Raw genomic sequence first — 25,845 nt, 5'->3', positions numbered from 1 at the left:
ACGGTGTGGGATGTGCTGTAGTCGGTGTGAACGATGCGGGATGTGCTGTAGTCGGTGTGAACGGTGCGGGTTGTGCTGTAGTCGGTGTGAACGGTGCGGGTTGTGCTGCAGTCGGTGTGAACGGTGGGGGTTGTGCTGTAGTCGGTGTGAACGGTGCGGGTTGTGCTGTAGTAGGTGTGAACGGTGTGCGATGTGCTGTAGTCGGTGTGAACGGTGTGCGATGTGCTGTAGTCGGTGTGAACGATGTGGGATGTGCTGTAGTCGGTGTGAACGGTGTGGGTTGTGCTGTAATCGGTGTGAACGGTGCGGGTTGTGCTGTAGTCGGTGTGAACGGTGTGCGATGTGCTGTAGTCGGTGTGAACGATGTGGGATGTGCTGTAGTCGGTGTGAACGATGTGGGATGTGCTGTAGTCGGTGTGAACGGTGTGGGTTGTGCTGTAGTCGGTGTGAACGGTGTGCGATGTGCTGTAGTCGGTGTGAACGATGTGGGATGTGCTGTAGTCGGTGTGAACGATGTGGGATGTGCTGTAGTCGGTGTGAACGGTGTGGGTTGTGCTGTAGTCGGTGTGAACGGTGCGGGTTGTGCGGTAGTCGGTGTGAACGGTGTGCAATGTGCTGTAGTCGGTGTGAACGGTGCAGGTTGTGCTGTAGTCGGTGTGAACGGTGCGGGTTGTGCTGTAGTCGGTGTGAACGGTGTGCGATGTGCTGCAGTCGGTGTGAACGGTGCGGGATGTGCTGTAGTCGGTGTGATCGGTGCGGGTTGTGCTGTAGTCGGTGTGAACGGTGTGCGATGTGCTGTAGTCGGTGTGAACGGTGCTGGATGTGCTGTAGTCGGTGTGATCGGTGCGGGTTTTGCTGTAGTCGGTGTGAACGGAGTGGCTTGTGCTGTAGTCGGTGTGAACGGTGCGGGTTGTGCTGTAGTCTGTGTGAACGGTGTGCAATGTGCTGTAGTCGGTGTGAACGGTGCGGGTTGTGCTGTAATCGGTGTGAACGGTGCGGGTTGTGCTGTAGTCGGTGTGAACGGTGCGGGTTGTGCTGTAGTCGGTGTGAAAGGTGTGAGTTGTGCTGTAGTCGGTGTGAACGGTGTGCGATGTGCTGTAGTTGGTGTGAACGGTGCGGGTTGTGCTGTAGTCAGTGTGAACGGTGTGCGATGTGCTGTAGTTGGTGTGATCGATGCGGGTTGTGCTGTAGTCGGTGTGAACGATGCGGGTTTTGCTGTAGTCGGTGTGAACGGTGTGAGTTGTTCTGTAGTCGGTGTGAACGGTGTGAGTTGTGCTGTAGTTGGTGTGAACGGTACGGGTTGTGCTGTAGTCGGTGTGAACGGTGTTGGATGTGCTGTAGTCGGTGTGAACGGTGTGCGATGTGCTGTAGTCGGTGTGAACGGAGTGGGTTGTGCTGTAGTCGGTGTGAACGGTGTGCGATGTGCTGTAGTCGGTGTGAACGGTGTGCGATGTGCTGTAGTCGGTGTGAACGGTGCGGGTTGTGCTGTAGTAGGTGTGAACGGTGTGCGATGTGCTGTAGTCGGTGTGAACGATGTGGGATGTGCTGTAGTCGGTGTGAACGATGCGGGATGTGCTGTAGTCGGTGTGAACGGTGCGGGTTGTGCTGTAGTCGGTGTGAACGGTGCGGGTTGTGCTGTAGTCGGTGTGAACGATGTGGGATGTGCTGTAGTCGGTGTGAACGATGTGGGATGTGCTGTAGTCGGTGTGAACGGTGTGGGTTGTGCTGTAATCGGTGTGAACGGTGCAGGTTGTGCTGTAGTCTGTGTGAATGGTGTGCAATGTGCTGTAGTCGGTGTGAACGGTGCGGGTTGTGCTGTAGTCAGTGTGAACGGTGTGCGATGTGCTGTAGTCGGTGTGAACGGTGCGGGATGCGCTGTAGTCGGTGTGAACGGTGCGGGTTTTGCTGTAGTCGGTGTGAACGGAGTGGGTTGTGCTGTAGTCGGTGTGAACGGTGTGCGATGTGCTGTAGTTGGTGTGAACGGTGCGGGTTGTGCTGTAGTTGGTGTGAACGGTGCGGGTTGTGCTGTAGTCAGTGTGAACGGTGCGGGTTGTGCTGTAGTCGGTGTGAACGGTGCGGGATGTGCTGTAGTCGGTGTGATCGGTGCGGGTTGTGCTGTAGTCGGTGTGAACGGAGTGGGTTGTGCTGTAGTCGGTGTGAACGGTGTGAGTTGTGCTGTAGTCAGTGTGAACGGTGTGCGATGTGCTGTAGTTGGTGTGAACGGTGCGGGTTGTGCTGTAGTCGGTGTGAACGGTGCGGGTTGTGCTGTAGTCAGTGTGAACGGTGTGCGATGTGCTGTAGTTGGTGTGAACGGAGCGGGTTGTGCTGTAGTCGGTGTGAACGGTGCGGCATGTGCTGTAGTCGGTGTGATCGGTGCGGGTTTTGCTGTAGTCGGTGTGAACGGAGTGGGTTGTGCTGTAGTCGGTGTGAACGGTGTGAGTTGTGCTGTAGTCAGTGTGAACGGTGTGCGATGTGCTGTAGTTGGTGTGAACGGTGCGGGTTGTGCTGTAGTCGGTGTGATCGGTGCGGGTTGTGCTGTAGTCGGTGTGATCGATGCGGGTTTTGCTGTAGTCGGTGTGATCGATGCGGGTTTTGCTGTAGTCGGTGTGAACGGAGTGGGTTGTGCTGTAGTCGGTGTGAACGGTGTGAGTTGTGCTGTAGTCGGTGTGATCGATGCGGGTTTTGCTGTAGTCGGTGTGAACGGTGTGGGTTGTGCTGTAGTCGGTGTGAACGGTGTGCGATGTGCTGTAGTTGGTGTGAACGGTGCGGGTTGTGCTGTCGGTGTGAACGGTGCGGGTTGTGCTGTAGTTGGTGTGAACGGTGTGGGTTGTGCTGCAGTCGGTGTGAACGGTGTGAGTTGTGCTGTAGTTGGTGTGAACGGTGCGGGTTGTGCTGTAGTCGGTGTGAACTGTGTGGGTTGTGCTGTAGTCGGTGTGAACGGTGCGGGTTGTGCTGTAGTCGGTGTGAACGGTGTGCGATGTGCTGTAGTCGGTGTGAACGGTGTGAGTTGTGCTGTAGTCTGTGTGAACGGTACGGGTTGTGCTGTAGTCAGTGTGAAAGGTGCGGGTTGTGCTGTTGTCGGTGTGAACGGTGTGGGATGTGCTGTAGTCGGTGTGAACGGTGTGGGATGTGCTGTAGTCGGTGTGAAAGGTGCGGGTTGTGCTGTAGTCGGTGTGAACGGTGTGCGATGTGCTGTAGTCGGTGTGAACGGTGTGGGATGTGCTGTAGTCGGTGTGAACGGTGTGCGATGTACTGTAGTCGGTGTGAACGGTGTGAGTTGTGCTGTAGTCGGTGTGAACGGTGTGGGACGTGCTGTAGTCGGTGTGAAAGGTGCGGGTTGTGCTGTAGTCGGTGTGAACGGTGTGGGATGTGCTGTAGTCGGTGTGAAAGGTGCGGGTTGTGCTGTAGTCGGTGTGAACGGTGCGGGATGTGCTGTAGTCGGTGTGAACGGTGTGGGATGTGCTGTAGTCGGTGTGAAAGGTGCGGGTTGTGCTGTAGTCTGTGTGAACGGTGTGGGTTGTGCTGTAGTCGGTGTGAACGGTGTGCGATGTGCTGTAGTTGGTGTGAACGGTGTGAGTTGTGCTGTAGTCGGTGTGAAAGGTGTGGGATGTGCTGTAGTCGGTGTGAACGGTGCAGGTTGTGCTGTAGTCGGTGTGAATGGTGTGGGATGTGCTGTAGTCGGTGTGAACGGTGCGGGTTGTGCTGTAGTCGGTGTGAACGGTGCGGGATGTGCTGTAGTCGGTGTGAACGGTGTGCGATGTGCTGTAGTCGGTGTGAACGGTGTGGGATGTGCTGTAGTCGGTGTGAACGGTGCGGGTTGTGCTGTAGTCGGTGTGAACGGAGTGGGTTGTGCTGTAGTCGGTGTGAACGGTGCGGGTTGTGCTGTAGTCGGTGTGAACGGTGTGCGATGTGCTGTAGTCGGTGTGAACGGTGCGGGTTGTGCTGTAGTCGGTGTGAACGGTGTGCGATGTGCTGTAGTCGGTGTGAACGATGTGGGATGTGCTGTAGTCGGTGTGAACGGTGAGGGTTGTGCTGTAGTCGGTGTGAACGGTGCGGGTTGTGCTGTAGTCGGTGTGAACGGTGTGCGATGTGCTGTAGTCGGTGTGAACGGTGTGCGATGTGCTGTAGTCGGTGTGAACGATGTGGGATGTGCTGTAGTCGGTGTGAACGGTGAGGGTTGTGCTGTAGTCGGTGTGAACGGTGTGCGATGTGCTGTAGTCGGTGTGAACGGTGAGGGTTGTGCTGTAGTCGGTGTGAACGGTGTGCGATGTGCTGTAGTCGGTGTGAACGGTGCGGGTTGTGCTGTAGTCGGTGTGAATGGTGCGGGTTGTGCTGTAGTCGGTGTGAACGGAGTGGGTTGTGCTGTAGTCGGTGTGAACGGTGTGGGATGTGCTGTAGTCGGTGTGAATGGTGCGGGTTGTGCTGTAGTCGGTGTGAACGGTGCGGGATGTGCTGTAGTCGGTGTGAACGGTGTGCGATGTGCTGTAGTCGGTGTGAATGGTGCGGGTTGTGCTGTAGTCGGTGTGAACGGAGTGGGTTGTGCTGTAGTCGGTGTGAACGGTGTGCGATGTGCTGTAGTCGGTGTGAACGGTGTGCGATGTGCTGTAGTCGGTGTGAACGGTGTGGGTTGTGCTGTAGTCGGTGTGAACGGTGTGCCATGTGCTGTAGTCGGTGTGAACGGTGTGCGATGTGCTGTAGTCGGTGTGAACGGTGTGGGTTGTGCTGTAGTCGGTGTGAACGGTGTGCCATGTGCTGTAGTCGGTGTGAACGGTGTGCGATGTGCTGTAGTCGGTGTGAACGGTGTGCGATGTGCTGTAGTCGGTGTGAACGGTGTGGGTTGTGCTGTAGTAGGTGTGAACGGTGTGCCATGTGCTGTAGTCGGTGTGAACGGTGTGCGATGTGCTGTAGTCGGTGTGAACGATGTGGGATGTGCTGTAGTCGGTGTGAACGGTGTGCGATGTGCTGTAGTCGGTGTGAACGATGCGGGATGTGCTGTAGTCGGTGTGAACGGTGCGGGATGTGCTGTAGTCGGTGTGAACGGTGTGGGTTGTGCTGTAGTCGGTGTGAACGGTGTGGGTTGTGCTGTAATCGGTGTGAACGGTGCGGGTTGTGCTGTAGTCTGTGTGAATGGTGTGCAATGTGCTGTAGTCGGTGTGAACAGTGCAGGTTGTGCTGTAGTCGGTGTGAACGATGTGGGTTGTGCTGTAGTCGGTGTGAACGGTGCGGGTTGTGCTGTAATCGGTGTGAACGGTGCGGGTTGTGCTGTAATCGGTGTGAATGGTGCGGGTTGTGCTGTAGTCGGTGTGAACGGTGCGGGTTGTGCTGTAGTCAGTGTGAACGGTGTGCGATGTGCTGTAGTTGGTGTGAACGGTGCGGGTTGTGCTGTAGTCGGTGTGAACGGTGCGGGATGTGCTGTAGTCGGTGTGATCGGTGCGGGTTTTGCTGTAGTCGGTGTGAACGGAGTGGGTTGTGCTGTAGTCGGTGTGAACGGTGTGAGTTGTGCTGTAGTCAGTGTGAACGGTGTGTGATGTGCTGTAGTTGGTGTGAACGGTGCGGGTTGTGCTGTAGTCGGTGTGAACGGTGCGGGTTGTGCTGTAATCGGTGTGAACGGTTTGGGATGTGCTGTAGTCGGTGTGAACGGTGCGGGTTGTGCTGTAATCGGTGTGAACGGTGCAGGTTGTGCTGTAGTCGGTGTGATCGGTGCAGGTTGTGCTGTAGTCGGTGTGATCGATGCGGGTTTTGCTGTAGTCGGTGTGATCGATGCTGGTTTTGCTGTAGTCGGTGTGAACGGTGTGAGTTGTGCTGTAGTCAGTGTGAACGGTGTGTGATGTGCTGTAGTTGGTGTGAACGGTGCGGGTTGTGCTGTAGTCGGTGTGATCGGTGCAGGTTTTGCTGTAGTCGGTGTGATCGATGCTGGTTTTGCTGTAGTCGGTGTGAACGGTGTGAGTTGTGCTGTAGTCGGTGTGAACGGTGTGGGTTGTGCAGTAGTTGGTGTGAACGGTACGGGTTGTGCTGTAGTCGGTTTGAACGGTGTGGGATGTGCTGTAGTCGGTGTGAACGGTGTGGGTTGTGCTGTAGTCGGTGTGAACGGTGCAGGTTGTGCTGTAGTCGGTGTGAACGGTGTGCGATGTGCTGTAGTCGGTGTGAACGGTGTGGGTTGTGCTGTAGTCAGTGTGAACGGTGTGCGATGTGCTGTAGTCGGTGTGAACGGTGTGCGATGTGCTGTAGTCGGTGTGAACGATGCGGGATGTGCTGTAGTCGGTGTGAACGATGCGGGATGTGCTGTAGTCGGTGTGAACGGTGCGGGTTGTGCTGTAGTCGGTGTGAACGGTGCGGGTTGTGCTGTAGTCTGTGTGAACGGTGCGGGTTGTGCTGTAGTCGGTGTGAACGGTGTGCGATGTGCTGTAGTCGGTGTGAACGATGTGGGATGTGCTGTAGTCGGTGTGAACGATGTGGGATGTGCTGTAGTCGGTGTGAACGGTGTGGGTTGTGCTGTAATCGGTGTGAACGGTGCAGGTTGTGCTGTAGTCTGTGTGAATGGTGTGCAATGTGCTGTAGTCGGTGTGAACGGTGCGGGTTGTGCTGTAGGCAGTGTGAACGGTGTGCGATGTGCTGTAGTCGGTGTGAACGGTGCGGGATGTGCTGTAGTCGGTGTGATCGGTGCGGGTTTTGCTGTAGTCGGTGTGAACGGAGTGGGTTGTGCTGTAGTCGGTGTGAACGGTGTGCGATGTGCTGTAGTTGGTGTGAACGGTGCGGGTTGTGCTGTAGTTGGTGTGAACGGTGCGGGTTGTGCTGTAGTCGGTGTGAACGGTGCGGGTTGTGCTGTAGTCGGTGTGAACGGTGCGGGTTTTGCTGTAGTCGGTGTGAACGGAGTGGGTTGTGCTGTAGTCGGTGTGAACGGTGTGAGTTGTGCTGTAGTCAGTGTGAACGGTGTGCGATGTGCTGTAGTTGGTGTGAACGGTGTGCGATGTGCTGTAGTCGGTGTGAACGGTGTGGGATGTGCTGTAGTCGGTGTGAACGGTGCGGGTTGTGCTGTAGTCGGTGTGAACGGTGCGGGTTGTGCTGTAGTCGGTGTGAACGGTGTGCGATGTGCTGTAGTCGGTGTGAACGATGCGGGATGTGCTGTAGTCGGTGTGAACGGTGCGGGTTGTGCTGTAGTCGGTGTGAACGGTGCGGGTTGTGCTGTAGTCTGTGTGAACGGTGCGGGTTGTGCTGTAGTCGGTGTGAACGGTGCGGGTTGTGCTGTAGTAGGTGTGAACGGTGTGCGATGTGCTGTAGTCGGTGTGAACGATGTGGGATGTGCTGTAGTCGGTGTGAACGATGTGGGATGTGCTGTAGTCGGTGTGAACGGTGTGGGTTGTGCTGTAATCGGTGTGAACGGTGCAGGTTGTGCTGTAGTCTGTGTGAATGGTGTGCAATGTGCTGTAGTCGGTGTGAACGGTGCGGGTTGTGCTGTAGGCAGTGTGAACGGTGTGCGATGTGCTGTAGTCGGTGTGAACGGTGCGGGATGCGCTGTAGTCGGTGTGATCGGTGCGGGTTTTGCTGTAGTCGGTGTGAACGGAGTGGGTTGTGCTGTAGTCGGTGTGAACGGTGTGAGTTGTGCTGTAGTCAGTGTGAACGGTGTGCGATGTGCTGTAGTTGGTGTGAACGGTGCGGGTTGTGCTGTAGTTGGTGTGAACGGTGCGGGTTGTGCTGTAGTCAGTGTGAACGGTGCGGGTTGTGCTGTAGTCGGTGTGAACGGTGCGGGATGTGCTGTAGTTGGTGTGAACGGAGTGGGTTGTGCTGTAGTCGGTGTGAACGGTGTGAGTTGTGCTGTAGTCAGTGTGAACGGTGTGCGATGTGCTGTAGTTGGTGTGAACGGTGCGGGTTGTGCTGTAGTCGGTGTGAACGGTGCGGGTTGTGCTGTAGTCAGTGTGAACGGTGTGCGATGTGCTGTAGTTGGTGTGAACGGTGCGGGTTGTGCTGTAGTCGGTGTGAACGGTGCGGGATGTGCTGTAGTCGGTGTGATCGGTGCGGGTTTTGCTGTAGTCGGTGTGAACGGAGTGGGTTGTGCTGTAGTCGGTGTGAACGGTGTGAGTTGTGCTGTAGACAGTGTGAACGGTGTGCGATGTGCTGTAGTTGGTGTGAACGGTGCGGGTTGTGCTGTAGTCGGTGTGATCGGTGCGGGTTGTGCTGTAGTCGGTGTGATCGATGCGGGTTTTGCTGTAGTCGGTGTGATCGATGCGGGTTTTGCTGTAGTCGGTGTGAACGGAGTGGGTTGTGCTGTAGTCGGTGTGAACGGTGTGAGTTGTGCTGTAGTCGGTGTGATCGATGCGGGTTTTGCTGTAGTCGGTGTGAACGGTGTGGGTTGTGCTGTAGTCAGTGTGAACGGTGTGCGATGTGCTGTAGTTGGTGTGAGAGGTGCGGGTTGTGCTGTCGGTGTGAACGGTGCGGGTTGTGCTGTAGTTGGTGTGAACGGTGTGGGTTGTGCTGCAGTCGGTGTGAACGGTGTGAGTTGTGCTGTAGTTGGTGTGAACGGTGCGGGTTGTGCTGTAGTCGGTGTGAACTGTGTGGGTTGTGCTGTAGTCGGTGTGAATGGTGAGAGTTGTGCTGTAGTCGGTATGAACGGTGTGCGATGTGCTGTAGTCGGTGTGAACGGTGTGAGTTGTGCTGTAGTCTGTGTGAACGGTACGGGTTGTGCTGTAGTCAGTGTGAAAGGTGCGGGTTGTGCTGTTGTCGGTGTGAACGGTGTGGGATGTGCTGTAGTCGGTGTGAACGGTGTGGGATGTGCTGTAGTCGGTGTGAAAGGTGCGGGTTGTGCTGTAGTCGGTGTGAACGGTGTGCGATGTGCTGTAGTCGGTGTGAACGGTGTGGGATGTGCTGTAGTCGGTGTGAACGGTGTGCGATGTACTGTAGTCGGTGTGAACGGTGTGAGTTGTGCTGTAGTCGGTGTGAACGGTGTGGGACGTGCTGTAGTCGGTGTGAAAGGTGCGGGTTGTGCTGTAGTCGGTGTGAACGGTGTGGGATGTGCTGTAGTCGGTGTGAAAGGTGCGGGTTGTGCTGTAGTCGGTGTGAACGGTGTGGGACGTGCTGTAGTCGGTGTGAACGGTGTGGGATGTGCTGTAGTCGGTGTGAACGGTGTGGGATGTGCTGTAGTCGGTGTGAAAGGTGCGGGTTGTGCTGTAGGCTGTGTGAACGGTGTGGGTTGTGCTGTAGTCGGTGTGAACGGTGTGCGATGTGCTGTAGTTGGTGTGAACGGTGTGGGATGTGCTGTAGTCGGTGTGAACGGTGCAGGTTGTGCTGTAGTCGGTGTGAATGGTGTGGGATGTGCTGTAGTCGGTGTGAACGGTGCGGGTTGTGCTGTAGTCGGTGTAAACGGTGCGGGATGTGCTGTAGTCGGTGTGAACGGTGTGCGATGTGCTGTAGTCGGTGTGAACGGTGTGGGATGTGCTGTGATCGGTGTGAAAGGTGTGGGATGTGCTGTAGTCGGTGTGAACGGTGCAGGTTGTGCTGTAGTCGGTGTGAATGGTGTGGGATGTGCTGTAGTCGGTGTGAACGGTGCGGGTTGTGCTGTAGTCGGTGTAAACGGTGCGGGATGTGCTGTAGTCGGTGTGAACGGTGTGCGATGTGCTGTAGTCGGTGTGAACGGTGTGGGATGTGCTGTGTCGGTGTGAACGGTGCGGGTTGTGCTGTAGTCGGTGTGAACGGTGCGGGATGTGCTGTAGTCGGTGTGAACGGTGTGCGATGTGCTGTAGTCGGTGTGAACGGTGTGGGATGTGCTGTAGTCGGTGTGAACGGTGTGGGTTGTGCTGTAGTCGGTGTGAACGGTGTGGGATGTGCTGTAGTCGGTGTGAACGGTGCGGGTTGTGCTGTAGTCGGTGTGAACGGAGTGGGTTGTGCTGTAGTCGGTGTGAACGGTGTGGGATGTGCTGTAGTCGGTGTGAACGGTGCGGGTTGTGCTGTAGTCGGTGTGAACGGTGTGCGATGTGCTGTAGTCGGTGTGAACGATGTGGGATGTGCTGTAGTCGGTGTGAACGGTGTGGGATGTGCTGTAGTCGGTGTGAATGGTGAGGGTTGTGCTGTAGTCGGTGTGAACGGTGCGGGTTGTGCTGTAGTCGGTGTGAACGGTGCGGGTTGTGCTGTAGTAGGTGTGAATGGTGTGCGATGTGCTGTAGTCGGTGTGAACGGTGTGCGATGTGCTGTAGTCGGTGTGAACGATGTGGGATGTGCTGTAGTCGGTGTGAACGGTGAGGGTTGTGCTGTAGTCGGTGTGAACGGTGTGCGATGTGCTGTAGTCGGTGTGAACGGTGAGGGTTGTGCTGTAGTCGGTGTGAACGGTGTGCGATGTGCTGTAGTCGGTGTGAACGGTGCGGGTTGTGCTGTAGTCGGTGTGAATGGTGCGGGTTGTGCTGTAGTCGGTGTGAACGGAGTGGGTTGTGCTGTAGTCGGTGTGAACGGTGTGGGATGTGCTGTAGTCGGTGTGAACGGAGTGGGTTGTGCTGTAGTAGGTGTGAACGGTGTGCGATGTGCTGTAGTCGGTGTGAACGGTGTGCGATGTGCTGTAGTCGGTGTGAACGGTGTGGGTTGTGCTGTAGTCGGTGTGAACGGTGTGGGTTGTGCTGTAGTAGGTGTGAACGGTGTGCCATGTGCTGTAGTCGGTGTGAACGGTGTGCGATGTGCTGTAGTCGGTGTGAACGATGTGGGATGTGCTGTAGTCGGTGTGAACGATGTGGGATGTGCTGTAGTCGGTGTGAACGGTGTGCGATGTGCTGTAGTCGGTGTGAACGATGCGGGATGTGCTGTAGTCGGTGTGAACGGTGTGGGTTGTGCTGTAGTCGGTGTGAACGGTGTGGGTTGTGCTGTAATCGGTGTGAACGGTGAGGGTTGTGCTGTAGTCGGTGTGAACGGTGCAGGTTGTGCTGTAGTCGGTGTGAACAGTGCAGGTTGTGCTGTAGTCGGTGTGAACGGTGCGGGTTGTGCTGTAGTCGGTGTGAACGATGTGGGATGTGCTGTAGTCGGTGTGAACGGTGTGCGATGTGCTGTAGTCGGTGTGAACGGTGCGGGATGTGCTGTAGTCGGTGTGAACGGTGTGGGTTGTGCTGTAGTCGGTGTGAACGGTGTGGGTTGTGCTGTAATCGGTGTGAACGGTGCGGGTTGTGCTGTAGTCTGTGTGAATGGTGTGCAATGTGCTGTAGTCGGTGTGAACAGTGCAGGTTGTGCTGTAGTCGGTGTGAACGATGTGGGATGTGCTGTAGTCGGTGTGAACGGTGCGGGTTGTGCTGTAATCGGTGTGAACGGTGCGGGTTGTGCTGTACTCGGTGTGAACGGTGCGGGTTGTGCTGTAGTCGGTGTGAACGGTGCGGGTTGTGCTGTAGTCAGTGTGAACGGTGTGCGATGTGCTGTAGTTGGTGTGAACGGTGCGGGTTGTGCTGTAGTCGGTGTGAACGGTGCGGGATGTGCTGTAGTCGGTGTGATCGGTGCGGGTTTTGCTGTAGTCGGTGTGAACGGAGTGGGTTGTGCTGTAGTCGGTGTGAACGGTGTGAGTTGTGCTGTAGTCAGTGTGAACGGTGTGTGATGTGCTGTACTTGGTGTGAACGGTGCGGGTTGTGCTGTAGTCGGTGTGAACGGTGCGGGTTGTGCTGTAATCGGTGTGATCGATGCGGGTTTTGCTGTAGTCGGTGTGATCGATGCGGGTTTTGCTGTAGTCGGTGTGAACGGTGTGAGTTGTGCTGTAGTCGGTGTGAACGGTGTGGGTTGTGCTGTAGTTGGTGTGAACGGTACGGGTTGTGCTGTAGTCGGTTTGAACGGTGTGGGATGTGCTGTAGTCGGTGTGAACGGTGTGGGATGTGCTGTAGTCGGTGTGAACGGTGCAGGTTGTGCTGTAGTCGGTGTGAACGGTGTGGGATGTGCTGTAGTCGGTGTGAACGGAGTGGGTTGTGCTGTAGTCGGTGTGAACGGTGTGCGATGTGCTGTAGTCGGTGTGAACGGTGTGCGATGTGCTGTAGTCGGTGTGAACGGTGCGGGTTGTGCTGTAGTAGGTGTGAACGGTGTGCGATGTGCTGTAGTCGGTGTGAACGATGTGGGATGTGCTGTAGTCGGTGTGAACGATGCGGGATGTGCTGTAGTCGGTGTGAACGGTGTGGGATGTGCTGTAGTCGGTGTGAACGTTGTGATTGTGCTGTAGTCAGTGTGAAAGGTGCGGGTTGTGCTGTAGTCGGTGTGAACGGTGTGCGATGTGCTGTAGTCGGTGTGAACGGTGTGGGATGTGCTGTAGTCGGTGTGAACGGTGTGCGATGTGCTGTAGTCGGTGTGAACGGTGTGAGTTGTGCTGTAGTCGGTGTGAACGGTGTGGGACGTGCTGTAGTCGGTGTGAAAGGTGCGGGTTGTGCTGTAGTCGGTGTGAACGGTGTGGGACGTGCTGTAGTCGGTGTGAACGGTGTGGGATGTGCTGTAGTCGGTGTGAACGGTGCGGGATGTGCTGTAGTCGGTGTGAACGGTGTGGGATGTGCTGTAGTCGGTGTGAAAGGTGCGGGTTGTGCTGTAGGCTGTGTGAACGGTGTGGGTTGTGCTGTAGTCGGTGTGAACGGTGTGCGATGTGCTGTAGTCGGTGTGAACGGTGTGCGATGTGCTGTAGTCGGTGTGAAAGGTGTGGGATGTGCTGTAGTCGGTGTGAACGGTGCGGGTTGTGCTGTACTCGGTGTGAACGGTGCGGGTTGTGCTGTAGTCGGTGTGAACGATGTGGGATGTGCTGTAGTCGGTGTGAACGATGCGGGATGTGCTGTAGTCGGTGTGAACGATGTGGGATGTGCTGTAGTCGGTGTGAACGATGTGGGTTGTGCTGTAGTTGGTGTGAATGGTGCGGGTTGTGCTGTAGTCGGTGTGAACGATGTGGGATGTGCTGTAGTCGGTGTGAACGATGTGCGATGTGCTGTAGTCGGTGTGAACGATGTGGGTTGTGCTGTAGTTGGTGTGAACGGTGTGAGTTGTGCTGTAGTCGGTGTGAACGGTGCGGGATGTGCTGTAGTCGGTGTGAACGGTGCGGGTTGTGCTGTAGTCGGTGTGAACGGTGCGGGATGTGCTGTAGTCGGTGTGAACGGTGTGCGATGTGCTGTAGTCGGTGTGAACGATGTGGGATGTGCTGTAGTCGGTGTGAACGGTGAGGGTTGTGCTGTAGTCGGTGTGAACGGTGTGCGATGTGCTGTAGTCGGTGTGAACGGTGAGGGTTGTGCTGTAGTCGGTGTGAACGGTGTGCGATGTGCTGTAGTCGGTGTGAACGGTGCGGGTTGTGCTGTAGTCGGTGTGAATGGTGCGGGTTGTGCTGTAGTCGGTGTGAACGGAGTGGGTTGTGCTGTAGTCGGTGTGAACGGTGTGGGATGTGCTGTAGTCGGTGTGAACGGAGTGGGTTGTGCTGTAGTAGGTGTGAACGGTGTGCGATGTGCTGTAGTCGGTGTGAACGGTGTGCGATGTGCTGTAGTCGGTGTGAACGGTGTGGGTTGTGCTGTAGTCGGTGTGAACGGTGCGGGTTGTGCTGTAGTAGGTGTGAACGGTGTGCCATGTGCTGTAGTCGGTGTGAACGGTGTGCGATGTGCTGTAGTCGGTGTGAACGGTGTGCGATGTGCTGTAGTCGGTGTGAACGATGTGGGATGTGCTGTAGTCGGTGTGAACGATGTGGGATGTGCTGTAGTCGGTGTGAACGGTGTGCGATGTGCTGTAGTCGGTGTGAACGATGCGGGATGTGCTGTAGTCGGTGTGAACGGTGCGGGATGTGCTGTAGTCGGTGTGAACGGTGTGGGTTGTGCTGTAGTCGGTGTGAACGGTGTGGTTTGTGCTGTAATCGGTGTGAACGGTGCGGGTTGGGCTGTAGTCTGTGTGAATGGTGTGCAATGTGCTGTAGTCGGTGTGAACAGTGCAGGTTGTGCTGTAGTCGGTGTGAACAATGTGGGATGTGCTGTAGTCGGTGTGAACGGTGCGGGTTGTGCTGTAATCGGTGTGAACGGTGCGGGTTGTGCTGTAATCGGTGTGAATGGTGCGGGTTGTGCTGTAGTCGGTGTGAACGGTGCGGGTTGTGCTGTAGTCAGTGTGAACGGTGTGCGATGTGCTGTAGTCGGTGTGAACGGTGCGGGTTGTGCTGTAGTCGGTGTGAACGGTGCGGGATGTGCTGTAGTCGGTGTGATCGGTGCGGGTTTTGCTGTAGTCGGTGTGAACGGAGTGGGTTGTGCTGTAGTCGGTGTGAACGGTGTGAGTTGTGCTGTAGTCAGTGTGAACGGTGTGTGATGTGCTGTAGTCGGTGTGAACAGTGCAGGTTGTGCTGTAGTCGGTGTGAACGATGTGGGATGTGCTGTAGTCGGTGTGAACGGTGCGGGTTGTGCTGTAATCGGTGTGAACGGTGCGGGTTGTGCTGTAATCGGTGTGAATGGTGCGGGTTGTGCTGTAGTCGGTGTGAACGGTGCGGGTTGTGCTGTAGTCAGTGTGAACGGTGTGCGATGTGCTGTAGTTGGTGTGAACGGTGCGGGTTGTGCTGTAGTCGGTGTGAACGGTGCGGGATGTGCTGTAGTCGGTGTGATCGGTGCGGGTTTTGCTGTAGTCGGTGTGAACGGAGTGGGTTGTGCTGTAGTCGGTGTGAACGGTGTGAGTTGTGCTGTAGTCAGTGTGAACGGTGTGTGATGTGCTGTAGTTGGTGTGAACGGTGCGGGTTGTGCTGTAGTCGGTGTGATCGGTGCGGGTTGTGCTGTAGTCGGTGTGATCGATGCGGGTTTTGCTGTAGTCGGTGTGATCGATGCGGGTTTTGCTGTAGTCGGTATGAACGGTGTGAGTTGTGCTGTAGTCGGTGTGAACTGTGTGGGTTGTGCTGTAGTTGGTGTGAACGGTACGGGTTGTGCTGTAGTCGGTTTGAACGGTGTGGGATGTGCTGTAGTCGGTGTGAACGGTGTGGGATGTGCTGTAGTCGGTGTGAACGGTGTGGGTTGTGCTGTAGTCGGTGTGAACGGTGCGGGTTGTGCTGTAGTCGGTGTGAACGGTGTGGGATGTGCTGTAGTCGGTGTGAACGGTGTGGGATGTGCTGTAGTCGGTGTGAACGGTGCAGGTTGTGCTGTAGTCGGTGTGAACGGTGTGGGATGTGCTGTAGTCGGTGTGAACGGAGTGGGTTGTGCTGTAGTCGGTGTGAACGGTGTGCGATGTGCTGTAGTCGGTGTGAACGGTGTGCGATGTGCTGTAGTCGGTGTGAACGGTGCGGGTTGTGCTGTAGTAGGTGTGAACGGTGTGCGATGTGCTGTAGTCGGTGTGAACGATGTGGGATGTGCTGTAGTCGGTGTGAACGATGCGGGATGTGCTGTAGTCGGTGTGAACGATGCGGGATGTGCTGTAGTCGGTGTGAACGGTGCGGGTTGTGCTGTAGTCGGTGTGAACGGTGCGGGTTGTGCTGTAGTCGGTGTGAACGGTGTGCGATGTGCTGTAGTCGGTGTGAACGATGTGGGATGTGCTGTAGTCGGTGTGAACGGTGTGGATTGTGCTGTAGTCGGTGTGAACGATGTGGCATGTGCTGTAGTCAGTGTGAACGGTGTGGGTTGTGCTGGAATCGGTGTGAACGGTGCAGGTTGTGCTGTAGTCTGTGTGAATGGTGTGCAATGTGCTGTAGTCGGTGTGAACGGTGCAGGTTGTGCTGTAGTCGGTGTGAACAGTGCGGGTTGTGCTGTAGTCAGTGTGAACGGTGTGCGATGTGCTGTAGTCGGTGTGAACGGTGCGGGATGTGCTGTAGTCGGTGTGATCGGTGCGGGTTTTGCTGTAGTCGGTGTGAACGGAGTGGGTTGTGCTGTAGTCGGTGTGAACGGTGTGAGTTGTGCTGTAGTCAGTGTGAACGGTGTGCGATGTGCTGTAGTTGGTGTGAACGGTGCGGGTTGTGCTGTAGTCGGTGTGAACGGTGCGGGTTGTGCTGTAGTCAGTGTGAACGGTGTGCGATGTGCTGTAGTTGGTGTGAACGGTGCGGGTTGTGCTGTAGTCGGTGTGAACGGTGCGGGATGTGCTGTAGTCGGTGTGATCGGTGCGGGTTTTGCTGTAGTCGGTGTGAACGGAGTGGGTTGTACTGTAGTCGGTGTGAACGGTGTGAGTTGTGCTCTCGTCAGTGTGAACGGTGTGCGATGTGCTGTAGTTGGTGTGAACGGTGCGGGTTGTGCTGTAGTCGGTGTGATCGGTGCGGGTTGTGCTGTAGTCGGTGTGAACGGAGCGGGTTGTGCTGTAGTCGGTGTGATCGATGCGGGTTTTGCTGTAGTCGGTGTGATCGATGCGGGTTTTGCTGTAGTCGGTGTGATCGATGCGGGTTTTGCTGTAGTCGGTGTGAACGGAGTGGGTTGTGCTGTAGTCGGTGTGAACGGTGTGAGTTGTGCTGTAGTCGATGTGATCGATGCGGGTTTTGCTGTAGTCGGTGTGAACGGTGTAGGTTGTGCTGTAGTCAGTGTGAACGGTGTGCGATGTGCTGTAGTTGATGTGAGCGGTGCGGGTTGTGCTGTAGTCGGTGTGAACGGTGCGGGTTGTGCTGTAGTTGGTGTGAACGGTGTGGGTTGTGCTGTAGTCGGTGTGAACGGTGTGAGTTGTGCTGTAGTTGGTGTGAACGGTGCGGGTTGTGCTGTAGTCGGTGTGAACTGTGTGGGTTGTGCTGTAGTCGGTGTGAATGGTGAGTGTTGTGCTGTAGTCGGTATGAACGGTGTGCGATGTGCTGTCGTCAGTGTGAACGGTGTGAGTTGTGCTGTAGTCTGTGTGAACGGTACAGGTTGTGCTGTAGTCGGTGTGAATGGTGTGGGATGTGCTGTAGTCGGTGTGAACGGTGTGGGTTGTGCTGTAGCCGGTTTGAACGGTGCGGGATGTGCTGTAGTCGGTGTGAACGTTGTGATTGTGCTGTAGTCAGTGTGAAAGGTGCGGGTTGTGCTGTTGTTGGTGTGAACGGTGTGCGATGTGCTGTAGTCGGTGTGAACGGTGCGGGATGTGCTGTAGTCGGTGTGAACGGTGTGCGATGTGCTGTAGTCGGTGTGAACGGTGTGGGATGTGCTGTAGTCGGTGTGAACGGTGTGCGATGTGCTGTAGTCGGTGTGAACGGTGTGAGTTGTGCTGTAGTCGGTGTGAACGGTGTGGGACGTGCTGTAGTCGGTGTGAAAGGTGCGGGTTGTGCTGTAGTCGGTGTGAACGGTGTGGGATGTGCTGTAGTCGGTGTGAACGGTGTGGGATGTGCTGTAGTCGGTGTGAAAGGTGCGGGTTGTGCTGTAGGCTGTGTGAACGGTGTGGGTTGTGCTGTAGTCGGTGTGAACGGTGTGCGATGTGCTGTAGTTGGTGTGAAAGGTGCGGGTTGTGCTGTAGTCGGTGTGAACGATGTGGGATGTGCTGTAGTCGGTGTGAACGGTGCGGGATGTGCTGTAGTCGGTGTGAACGGTGCGGGATGTGCTGTAGTCGGTGTGAACGGTGTGCGATGTGCTGTAGTCGGTGTGAACGGTGTGGGATGTGCTGTAATCGGTGTGAACGGTGCGGGTTGTGCTGTAGTCGGTGTGATCGGTGCGGGATGTGCTGTAGTCGGTGTGAACGGTGTGCGATGTGCTGTAGTCGGTGTGAACGGTGTGCGATGTGCTGTAGTCGGTGTGAACGGTGTGGGATGTGCTGTAGTCGGTGTGAACGGTGCGGGTTGTGCTGTAGTCGGTGTGAACGGTGTGCGATGTGCTGTAGTCGGTGTGAACGATGTGGGATGTGCTGTAGTCGGTGTGAACGGTGTGCGATGTGCTGTAGTCGGTGTGAACGATGTGGGATGTGCTGTAGTCGGTGTGAACGGTGTGGGATGTGCTGTAGTCGGTGTGAACGGTGTGAGTTGTGCTGTAATCGGTGTGAACGGTGTGGGATGTGCTGTAGTCGGTGTGAAAGGAGTGGGTTGTGCTGTAGTCGGTGTGAACGGTGTGGGATGTGCTGTAGTCGGTGTGAACGGTGCGGGATGTGCTGTAGTCGGTGTGAACGGTGTGGGATGTGCTGTAGTCGGTGTGAACGGTGCGGGATGTGCTGTAGTCGGTGTGAACGGTGTGAGTTGTGCTGTAATCGGTGTGAACGGTGTGGGTTGTGTGGTACTTATGGACTAGCAGCAGGAGATGGCAATTCAGTCCCTAAAGCCTGCTCTGGTAATCAGCGTGACCTTTGTTGACGTTTTCTTGGCCTCAACTCCGTTCCTACCTGCTCCCCACAGCCTGCAATTATGACTAAATAAAAACTGTCTGTTTCCTCGAACGTAGTGAATATTCCAGCGTGCACAGCTCTCAAGGATAGTGAGCTGCAGAAATGCAAGGTCAAGTACAGGTGGAAATTATAAAATGAATTGCAGAACTCTTAGGAGTATTAATATGTCTAGAACATAGAACATTACAGGCCCATCGACCCTCGATTGTGTGCCGACCTGTGGACCAATCTGAAGCCCATCTAACCAACCCTATTCTATTTACATCCATATTTTTATCCAATGACCATTTAAATGCCCTTAAAGCTTGCGAATCTACTGCTGTTGCAGGTAGGCCATTCCACACTCCTACTACTCTCTGAGGAAAGAAATTACCTCTGACATCTGTCCTATATCTAACACCCCTCAGTTTAAAGCCACATCCCCTTGCGTTGGCCATCACCATCCAAGGAAAAAGGCTCTCCCTGTCCACCCTATCTAATCCTCTGATTATCTTCTACGTCTCAATTAGGTTACTTTTCAACCTTGTTCTCTCTAATGAAAACAGCCTCAAATCTCTCAACCTTTTCTTATATAAGACCTTCCCTCCATACCAGGCAACATCCCAGTAAATCTCCTTTGCACCCTTTCCAAAGTTTCCACATCCTTCCCATGATGTGGTAACCCAAACTGTACACAATACTCCAAGTGTGGCCGCACCAGCATGATCTCGTGGCTCTGAAACTCAATCCCTCTACCAGTGAAAGCTAACACACCGTACACCTTCTTAACAACTCTATCAACCTGGGCTGCAAAGAGAAGGGATCTATGTACATGGATACCAAGATCTCTCTGCTCATCCACACTACCAAGAATCTTAGCATTAGCCCTGTACTCTCTATTCCAGTTGCTCCTTCCAAAATGATTCACCTCACACTTTTCCACATTAAACTCAATTTCCCACCTCTCAACCCAGCTCTGTACTTTATCTATGTCCCTCTGTAACTTGCAATATCCTTCAGTATTATCCACAACTCCACCAACCGTACAGTCATCCACAAATTTACTATCCCAACCTTCTACGCCCTCATCCAGGTCATTCATAAAAATTCAAACAGCAGTGGCCCGAAAACAGATCCTTGCGGTACCCCACTGGTAACTGGACTCCAGGATGAACATTTCCCATCAACCGCCACCCTCTGTCTTCTTTCAGCTAGCTAATTTCTAATCCAAACCGCTAAATCACCCACAATCCCATGCCTCCACATTTTGTACAATTGCCTACTGTGGGGAACCTTATCAAACCCCTTACTAAAATCCATATACACCACATCAACCACTTTACCCTCATCCACCTGTTTAGTCACCTTCTCAAAGAACTCAATAAGGTTTGTGAGGCACGACCTACCCTTCACAAAACCATGCTGACTATCCCTAATCAAATTATTATTTTCTAGATGATTATAAAGCCTATCTCTTATAACCTTTTCCAACACTTGGCCACAACTGAAGTAAGGATCACTGGTTTATAATTACCATGGTTGTCTCTCCTCCTCTTCTTGAACAAGGGAACCTCATTTGCTATCCTCCAGTCTTCTGGCACTATTCCTGTAGACAATGACGACATAAAGATCAAAGCCAAAGGCTCTGCAATCTCCTCCCTGGCTTCCCAGAGAATCAGAGGATAAATCCCATCCAGCCATGGGGACCTATCCACTTTCACACTTTCTTGTAGCCATGTGGTGAGTCCAGCTGATTTCTGGTCAATGGTAACCCCAAGGATGTTGACAGTGGGGGATTCAGTGATGGTAATATCATTGAATGTCAAGGGGCAGTGGTTAAGAATGTCTCTTGTTGGTTAGCCTGAATGTTACCTGCCACTTATCAACCTAAGCCTGGATATTGTCCACACATTTGAGCATGAACTGCTTCAGTATCTGAGGAGTTGCAAATGGTGTTGAACACTATGCAATCATCGGCAAACATCCCCACCTCTGACGGGGGAAGGCCATTGATGAAGCAGCAGAAGACGGTTGGGCCAAGGACACTGCACTGAGAGACTTCGGCAGAGATATCCTGGAACTGAGATGACTGACCCACCACAAACACAACCATCTTCCTTTGGGACAGGTCAACTCTAACCGGCTGAGTGTTTGCCCCCTGATACCCATTGATTCCACTTTTGCCAGAGTTCCATGATGCCACACTCAAGTGAAGCCTTGATGTCAAGGGCTGTGTGTGTTACAGTCAATGGTGCGGTTTGATGCTGTATGTGTTGCAGTGAATGGTGCAGTTTGATGCTGTGTGTATTACAGTCAATGGTGCGGTTTGATGCTGTGTGTATTACAGTCAATGGTGCGGTTTGATGCTGTGTGTGTTACAGTCAATGGTGCGGTTTGATGCTGCGTGTGTTGCAGTGAATGGTGCAGTTTGATGCTGTGTGTATTACAGTCAATGGTGCGGTTTGATGCTGCTTGTGTTATAGTCAATGGTGCGGTTTGATGTTGTGTGGTTATAGTCAATGGTGCGGTTTGATGCTGTGTGTGTTACTGTCAGTGGTGCGGTTTGATGCTGTGTGATTATAGTCAATGGTGCGGTTTGATGCTGTGTGTGTTACAGTCAATGGTGCGGTTTGATGCTGTGTGTGTTACAGTCAATGGTGCGGTTTGATGCTGTGTGATTATAGTCAATGGTGCGGTTTGATGCTGTGTGTGTTACTGTCAGTGGTGCGGTTTGATGCTGTGTGATTATAGTCAATGGTGCGGTTTGATGGTGTGTGTGTTACTGTCAGTGGTGCGGTTTGATGCTGTGTGATTATAGTCAATGGTGCAGTTTGATGCTGTGTGTGTTACAGTCAATGGTGCGGTTTGATCTGTGTGTGTTACAGTCAATGGTGCAGTTTGATGCTGCGTGTGTTACAGTCAATGGTGCGGTCTGATGCTGTGTGTGTTACAGTCAATGGTGCGGTTTGATGCTGTGTGTATTACAGTCAATGGTGCGGTTTGATCTGTGATTATAGTCAATGGTGCAGTTTGCTGTGTGTGTTACAGTCAATGGTGTGGTTTGATGCTGTGTGATTATAGTCAATGGTGCGGTTTGATGCTGTGTGTGTTACAGTCAATGGTGCGGTTTGATCTGTGTATGTTACAGTCAATGGTGCAGTTTGATCTGTGTGTGTTACAGTCAATGGTGCGGTTTGATGCTGTGTGTTACAGTCAATGGTGCGGTTTGATCTGTGTGTTACAGTCAATGGTGCGGTTTGATGCTGTGTGTTACAGTCAATGGTGCGGTTTGATGCTGTGTGTGTTACTGTCAATGGTGCGGTTTGATGCTGTGTGATTATAGTCAATGGTGCAGTTTGATGCTGTGTGTTATTGTCAATGGTGCGGTTTGATGCTGCGTGTGTTACAGTCAATGGTGCGGTTTGATCTGTGTATGTTACAGTCAATTGTGCGGTTTGATGCTGTGTGTGTTACAGTCAATGGTGCGGTTTGATGCTGTGTGATTATAGTCAATGGTGCGGTTTGATGCTGTGTGTGTTACAGTCAATGGTGCGGTTTGATGCTGCGCGTGTTACAGGCAGTGGTGCGGTTTGATGCTGTGTGTATTAAAGTCAATGGTGCGGTTTGATCTGTGTGTGTTACAGTCAATGGTGCAGTTTGATGCTGTGTGATTATAGTCAATGGTGTGGTTTGATGCTGTGTGATTATAGTCAATGGTGCAGTTTGATCTGTGTGTGATTATAGTCAATGGTGCGGTTTGATGCTGTGTGTGTTACAGTCAATGGTGCGGTTTGATGCCCTGTGATTATAGTCAATGGTGCGGTTTGATGCTGTGTGTGTTACAGTCAATGGTGCAGTTTGATCTGTGTGTGTTACAGTCAATGGTGCGATTTGATGCTGTGTGTTACAGTCAATGGTGCGGTTTGATGATGTGTGTGTTACAGTCAATGGTGCGGTTTGATCTGTGTGTGTTACAGTCAATGGTGCAGTTTGATCTGTGTGTGTTACAGTCAATGGTGCGGTTTGATGCTGTGTTACAGTCAATGGTGCGGTTTGATGCTGTGTGTGTTACAATCAATGGTGCGGTTTGATGCTGTGTGATTATAGTCAATGGTGCAGTTTGATGCTGTGTGTTACTGTCAATGGTGCGGTTTGATGCTGCGTGTGTTACAGTCAATGGTGCGGTTTGATCTGTGTATGTTACAGTCAATGGTGCAGTTTGATCTGTGTGTGTTACAGTCAATTGTGCGGTTTGACGCTGTGTGTGTTACAGTCAATGGTGCAGTTTGATCTGTGTGTGTTACAGTCAAAGGTGCGGTTTGATGCTGCATGTGTTACAATCAATGGTGCGGTTTGATGCTGTGTGATTATAGTCAATGGTGCGGTTTGATCTGTGTGTGTTACAGTCAATGGTGTGGTTTGATGCTGTGTGTGTTACAGTCCATGGTGCGGTTTGATGCATGTGTTACAGTCAATGGTGCGGTTTGATCTGTGTGTGTTACAGGCAGTGGTGCGGTTTGATGCTGTGTATGTTACAGTCAATGGTGCGGTTTGATGCTGCGTGTGTTACAGTCAATGGTGCGGTTTAATGCTGCGTGTGTTACAGTCAATGGTGCAGTTTGATGCTGCGTGTGTTACAGTCAATGGTGCAGTTTGATGCTGCGTGTGTTACAGTCAGTGGTGCAGTTTGATGCTGCGTGTGTTACAGTCAATGGTGCGGTTTGATGCTGTGTGTGTTACAGTCAATGGTGCAGTTTGATGCTGCGTGTGTTACAGTCAATGGTGCAGTTTGATGCTGTGTGTGTTACAGTCAATGGTGCGGTTTGATGCTGTGTGTGTTACAGTCAGTGGTGCGGTTTGATGCCGTGTACGTTACAATAAATGATGCAGTTGGATTCTATATTTTGCGGTAGATGTTGCAGCTTGGTGCTGTGTTGCAAGGAATGGTGCCTATTGATGGTTTGTATTCCAGTGAGTGGGAGACTGTAGCTTTGGGTTTCCTTAACCCTCACATTGTTAGCTCTTTCTGTTTGTAGGTGGTTGAGGAGACGTATCTTGTGCTGAAAGATTACGGATTCCGTTTTGCACGGCGTGGTCCTGTCTATGTCAAGGGCAAAGGTGAGCTCATTACTTATTTCATGAAAGGTCGAGAGAAGCAAGGTTCCTTCATCAACAGCTCGTCTGTCACCCTGCCTCATCAGGTGGTGGAGAATGCATGAGGACTCACATCACATCACTCTGGCCCAGGGCTCCACTCGCTGTAACAACAAGGCTCAGAAGAGGTTCCCAGACAGGAGCAGCGTACTTGAGTGTACAAAGAAGACAAAAGCCACAAAGTACAGTTTCAGTATGTGTGGCAAAAGTTTGAGATGAGCGGGTATGACTCCAACTGCTTTCTGTCACTGCTGCCGTTTTCTGGGGCAAAATAGGGCCCAAATCTGGAATGATCTCAAACCTATCGTCTGAATCTCAAACTTGTTTTTGAATGTGGCTGCAGAGAAACTACAACCTGCAGTAGTAACTTAGCACAAACTCTTGACAAGCGAAAGTGACCTGTAGCCAACACAACTGAAGGAGGACAATCAGAGACTGGGTTCATGTGTTTACTTTTGTTGTGGTTCTGTTCGCCGAGCTGGGAATTTGTGTTCTCACAAACTTTGTTTACTTTTGTGTTTTACTGTCTCCTGCATTGGCTGTTGATTTTACAATACATTAGCCTCTGAAGGTGCATTCTATGAAAACAGTCCAAGTGATTTTAATATCCTATTGTACATGTTGTATGGCCTGTAGTGATTTAAGTGATTTCACCTCTGACCCTCCTGGTCTGTATGACTTTCCTGCTACTGCTTTACATTGATTTATTTATATATATCTATGTAAAGATTTGATATGACTGTAAGCACAGGTTTGAACGGTTAAAATGTTCTACTTTGTGTCTATACCTCAAGTGGTAGGAATATTTGTTCTCACCATCCAGTCATGGCAGGTATTGGTGTGAAGACCACTCACCAACTGGAACAGCTTTATCTTCTCAAGACTATCAAAAGTCTCTGCTTGGAAAACCCCCATCATCATACTTGTTCCAGCCCCAACATTATCATTTTCACTGGCACTTCCTGACCACATTGAAGACCTGAAACTGCCATATTGCAGCCTAGGCCCTGTGTATTGTAGACCTATTGGTACTTGACCCAGTGCCAGCAGCAGCATTGACTGACAGGAGCACCTGCCCTCAAGTCAAATTTGGTTTGACTAGGATCATTGAGTGTAACGTATTGCTTTAAAAACATTTGGATTTCAAAATGTGATAGCATTTGGAGCATAGTGATGTGATGAATGAGGAGCTAATCTGTTGATAGTGGAAAGCATGTTGATCGGAACCTAGAACACACCGCTCTTTAAAGAGTGCCAGGTTTTTAAACATTCATACTCACTAGAGTGGAAGAGTCAGTTGAAAATGAGTGGGAAAAATCTCAGATCAGCCAGGTGACGTGATGAAGAATCCTGAGCAGCAAGTGAAACGTTGGTGTACGTTTGGAATTGTGGACCTTATTGTGTTTGCAACTGAAATGATTGATGCTTCAATTGTCAAGTAGCCTGGTGCTGAACAATTTCACACCTGTTTCTGTTGCTAGTTATTCTCTCCTCTGGATAGAGAATAGACATCATCACTTTGGAATCCAAGGACAGAAAGTAATCAGATAAAATTCTTGAGTATTGCGAATGAAGGGGAGCCTGGAGTGAGAGTTTAGTGTTGATTTAGGATGAGTTGGGATAAGCAGGAATAAGCAATAAGTGGAGAGGCCAAAAGAATGAAAACATTTGGGGTTATGCAAAACATTCATTCAAACTTTGAGCAGGTCATAAGTGAAATCTGTAGTGTAGAGTTGGTGGTGGTGGTTTAAACGCAGTGACTGCAAATCTGAGTTTTTGGTGATACTGAGATGGTTTTGGCCAAAGAAAGTTCCCATTATACTTTTGTAATCAGAAATATCAGAATTAGTGTAAAAGTAAAATTACCAAGTCATGGCTCTGCTCTCTCATTAGAGACACAACTGGTTGCAGTTTTACCTGAGGGTTGTCATGCTGCAGGTGAGGAAAGAAATTGAGAAGGAAAATGGTAACCCTCAACTAGTATGGGAGTTGAACCCACACTGTTAGTGTCACTGTGTATTCAGCTAAACTGACTCCCGCTCAAAATTAGTGTGTAAGGTCCTCAATGAGGCTGGTGTCGAATCGATTTCAACAGTGGTTTGAATGTTTAATTATTTCAATAGCTGATAGATAAAATTGCTTTCATTTAATAAGTGCGTTAAATAGCACCCCACAAACAAATAGTGCTTCCTCTATGGTGGTGTTGTGCCCAGCATAAGGGAACCTCAGCCTATTTTGTGGGAAACCTGCATTTGGGAATGTTACTGACATAGTTTGAAAGGGTCACACTAAGGATGCCAAAGTCAGGGATTACAGATCCAGAACCATTTCCTGTTTTGGTTAAGTGAGATGGGGAAAGGAAGAATATCAGTCACCTTCTCCAAACCAAACATCACTGTACAAGCTTTGTAAAGTCTCTATTAAATTATTCCACCAACTTAGAATGGAACAATCCTTGCCTGTTATAACCTCGACAATTCTTAGTTAAAATACTTGTAGGTTTGTACCATACTATTTATTGAACTGAAGAGGGGA

At 52.3% G+C, this 25,845-nt stretch overlaps 1 protein-coding gene across 1 annotated transcript in view; it reads left to right on the top strand.

The window, feature by feature from the left end:
- adcy3a (adenylate cyclase 3a) overlaps positions 1 to 23,832 on the top strand; it is a 192,248-nt gene extending 168,416 nt beyond the window's left edge. Inside the window, exon 21 of the mRNA XM_060830720.1 lies at positions 23,193 to 23,832. Within this exon, the coding sequence (XP_060686703.1) occupies positions 23,193 to 23,375 (183 nt within the window). The 3' untranslated portion in view covers positions 23,376 to 23,832. The remainder of the gene's footprint in view (positions 1 to 23,192) is intronic.
- Positions 23,833 to 25,845: the final 2,013 nt, after the last annotated feature.

This window comes from Hemiscyllium ocellatum, chromosome 10 (genome assembly GCF_020745735.1).
Source record: "Hemiscyllium ocellatum isolate sHemOce1 chromosome 10, sHemOce1.pat.X.cur, whole genome shotgun sequence".
In the NCBI taxonomy this organism is placed as follows: domain Eukaryota; kingdom Metazoa; phylum Chordata; class Chondrichthyes; order Orectolobiformes; family Hemiscylliidae; genus Hemiscyllium; species Hemiscyllium ocellatum.
Note: the sequence above shows the minus strand (reverse complement) of the source record. Positions and strands in the feature narration are given on the sequence as shown.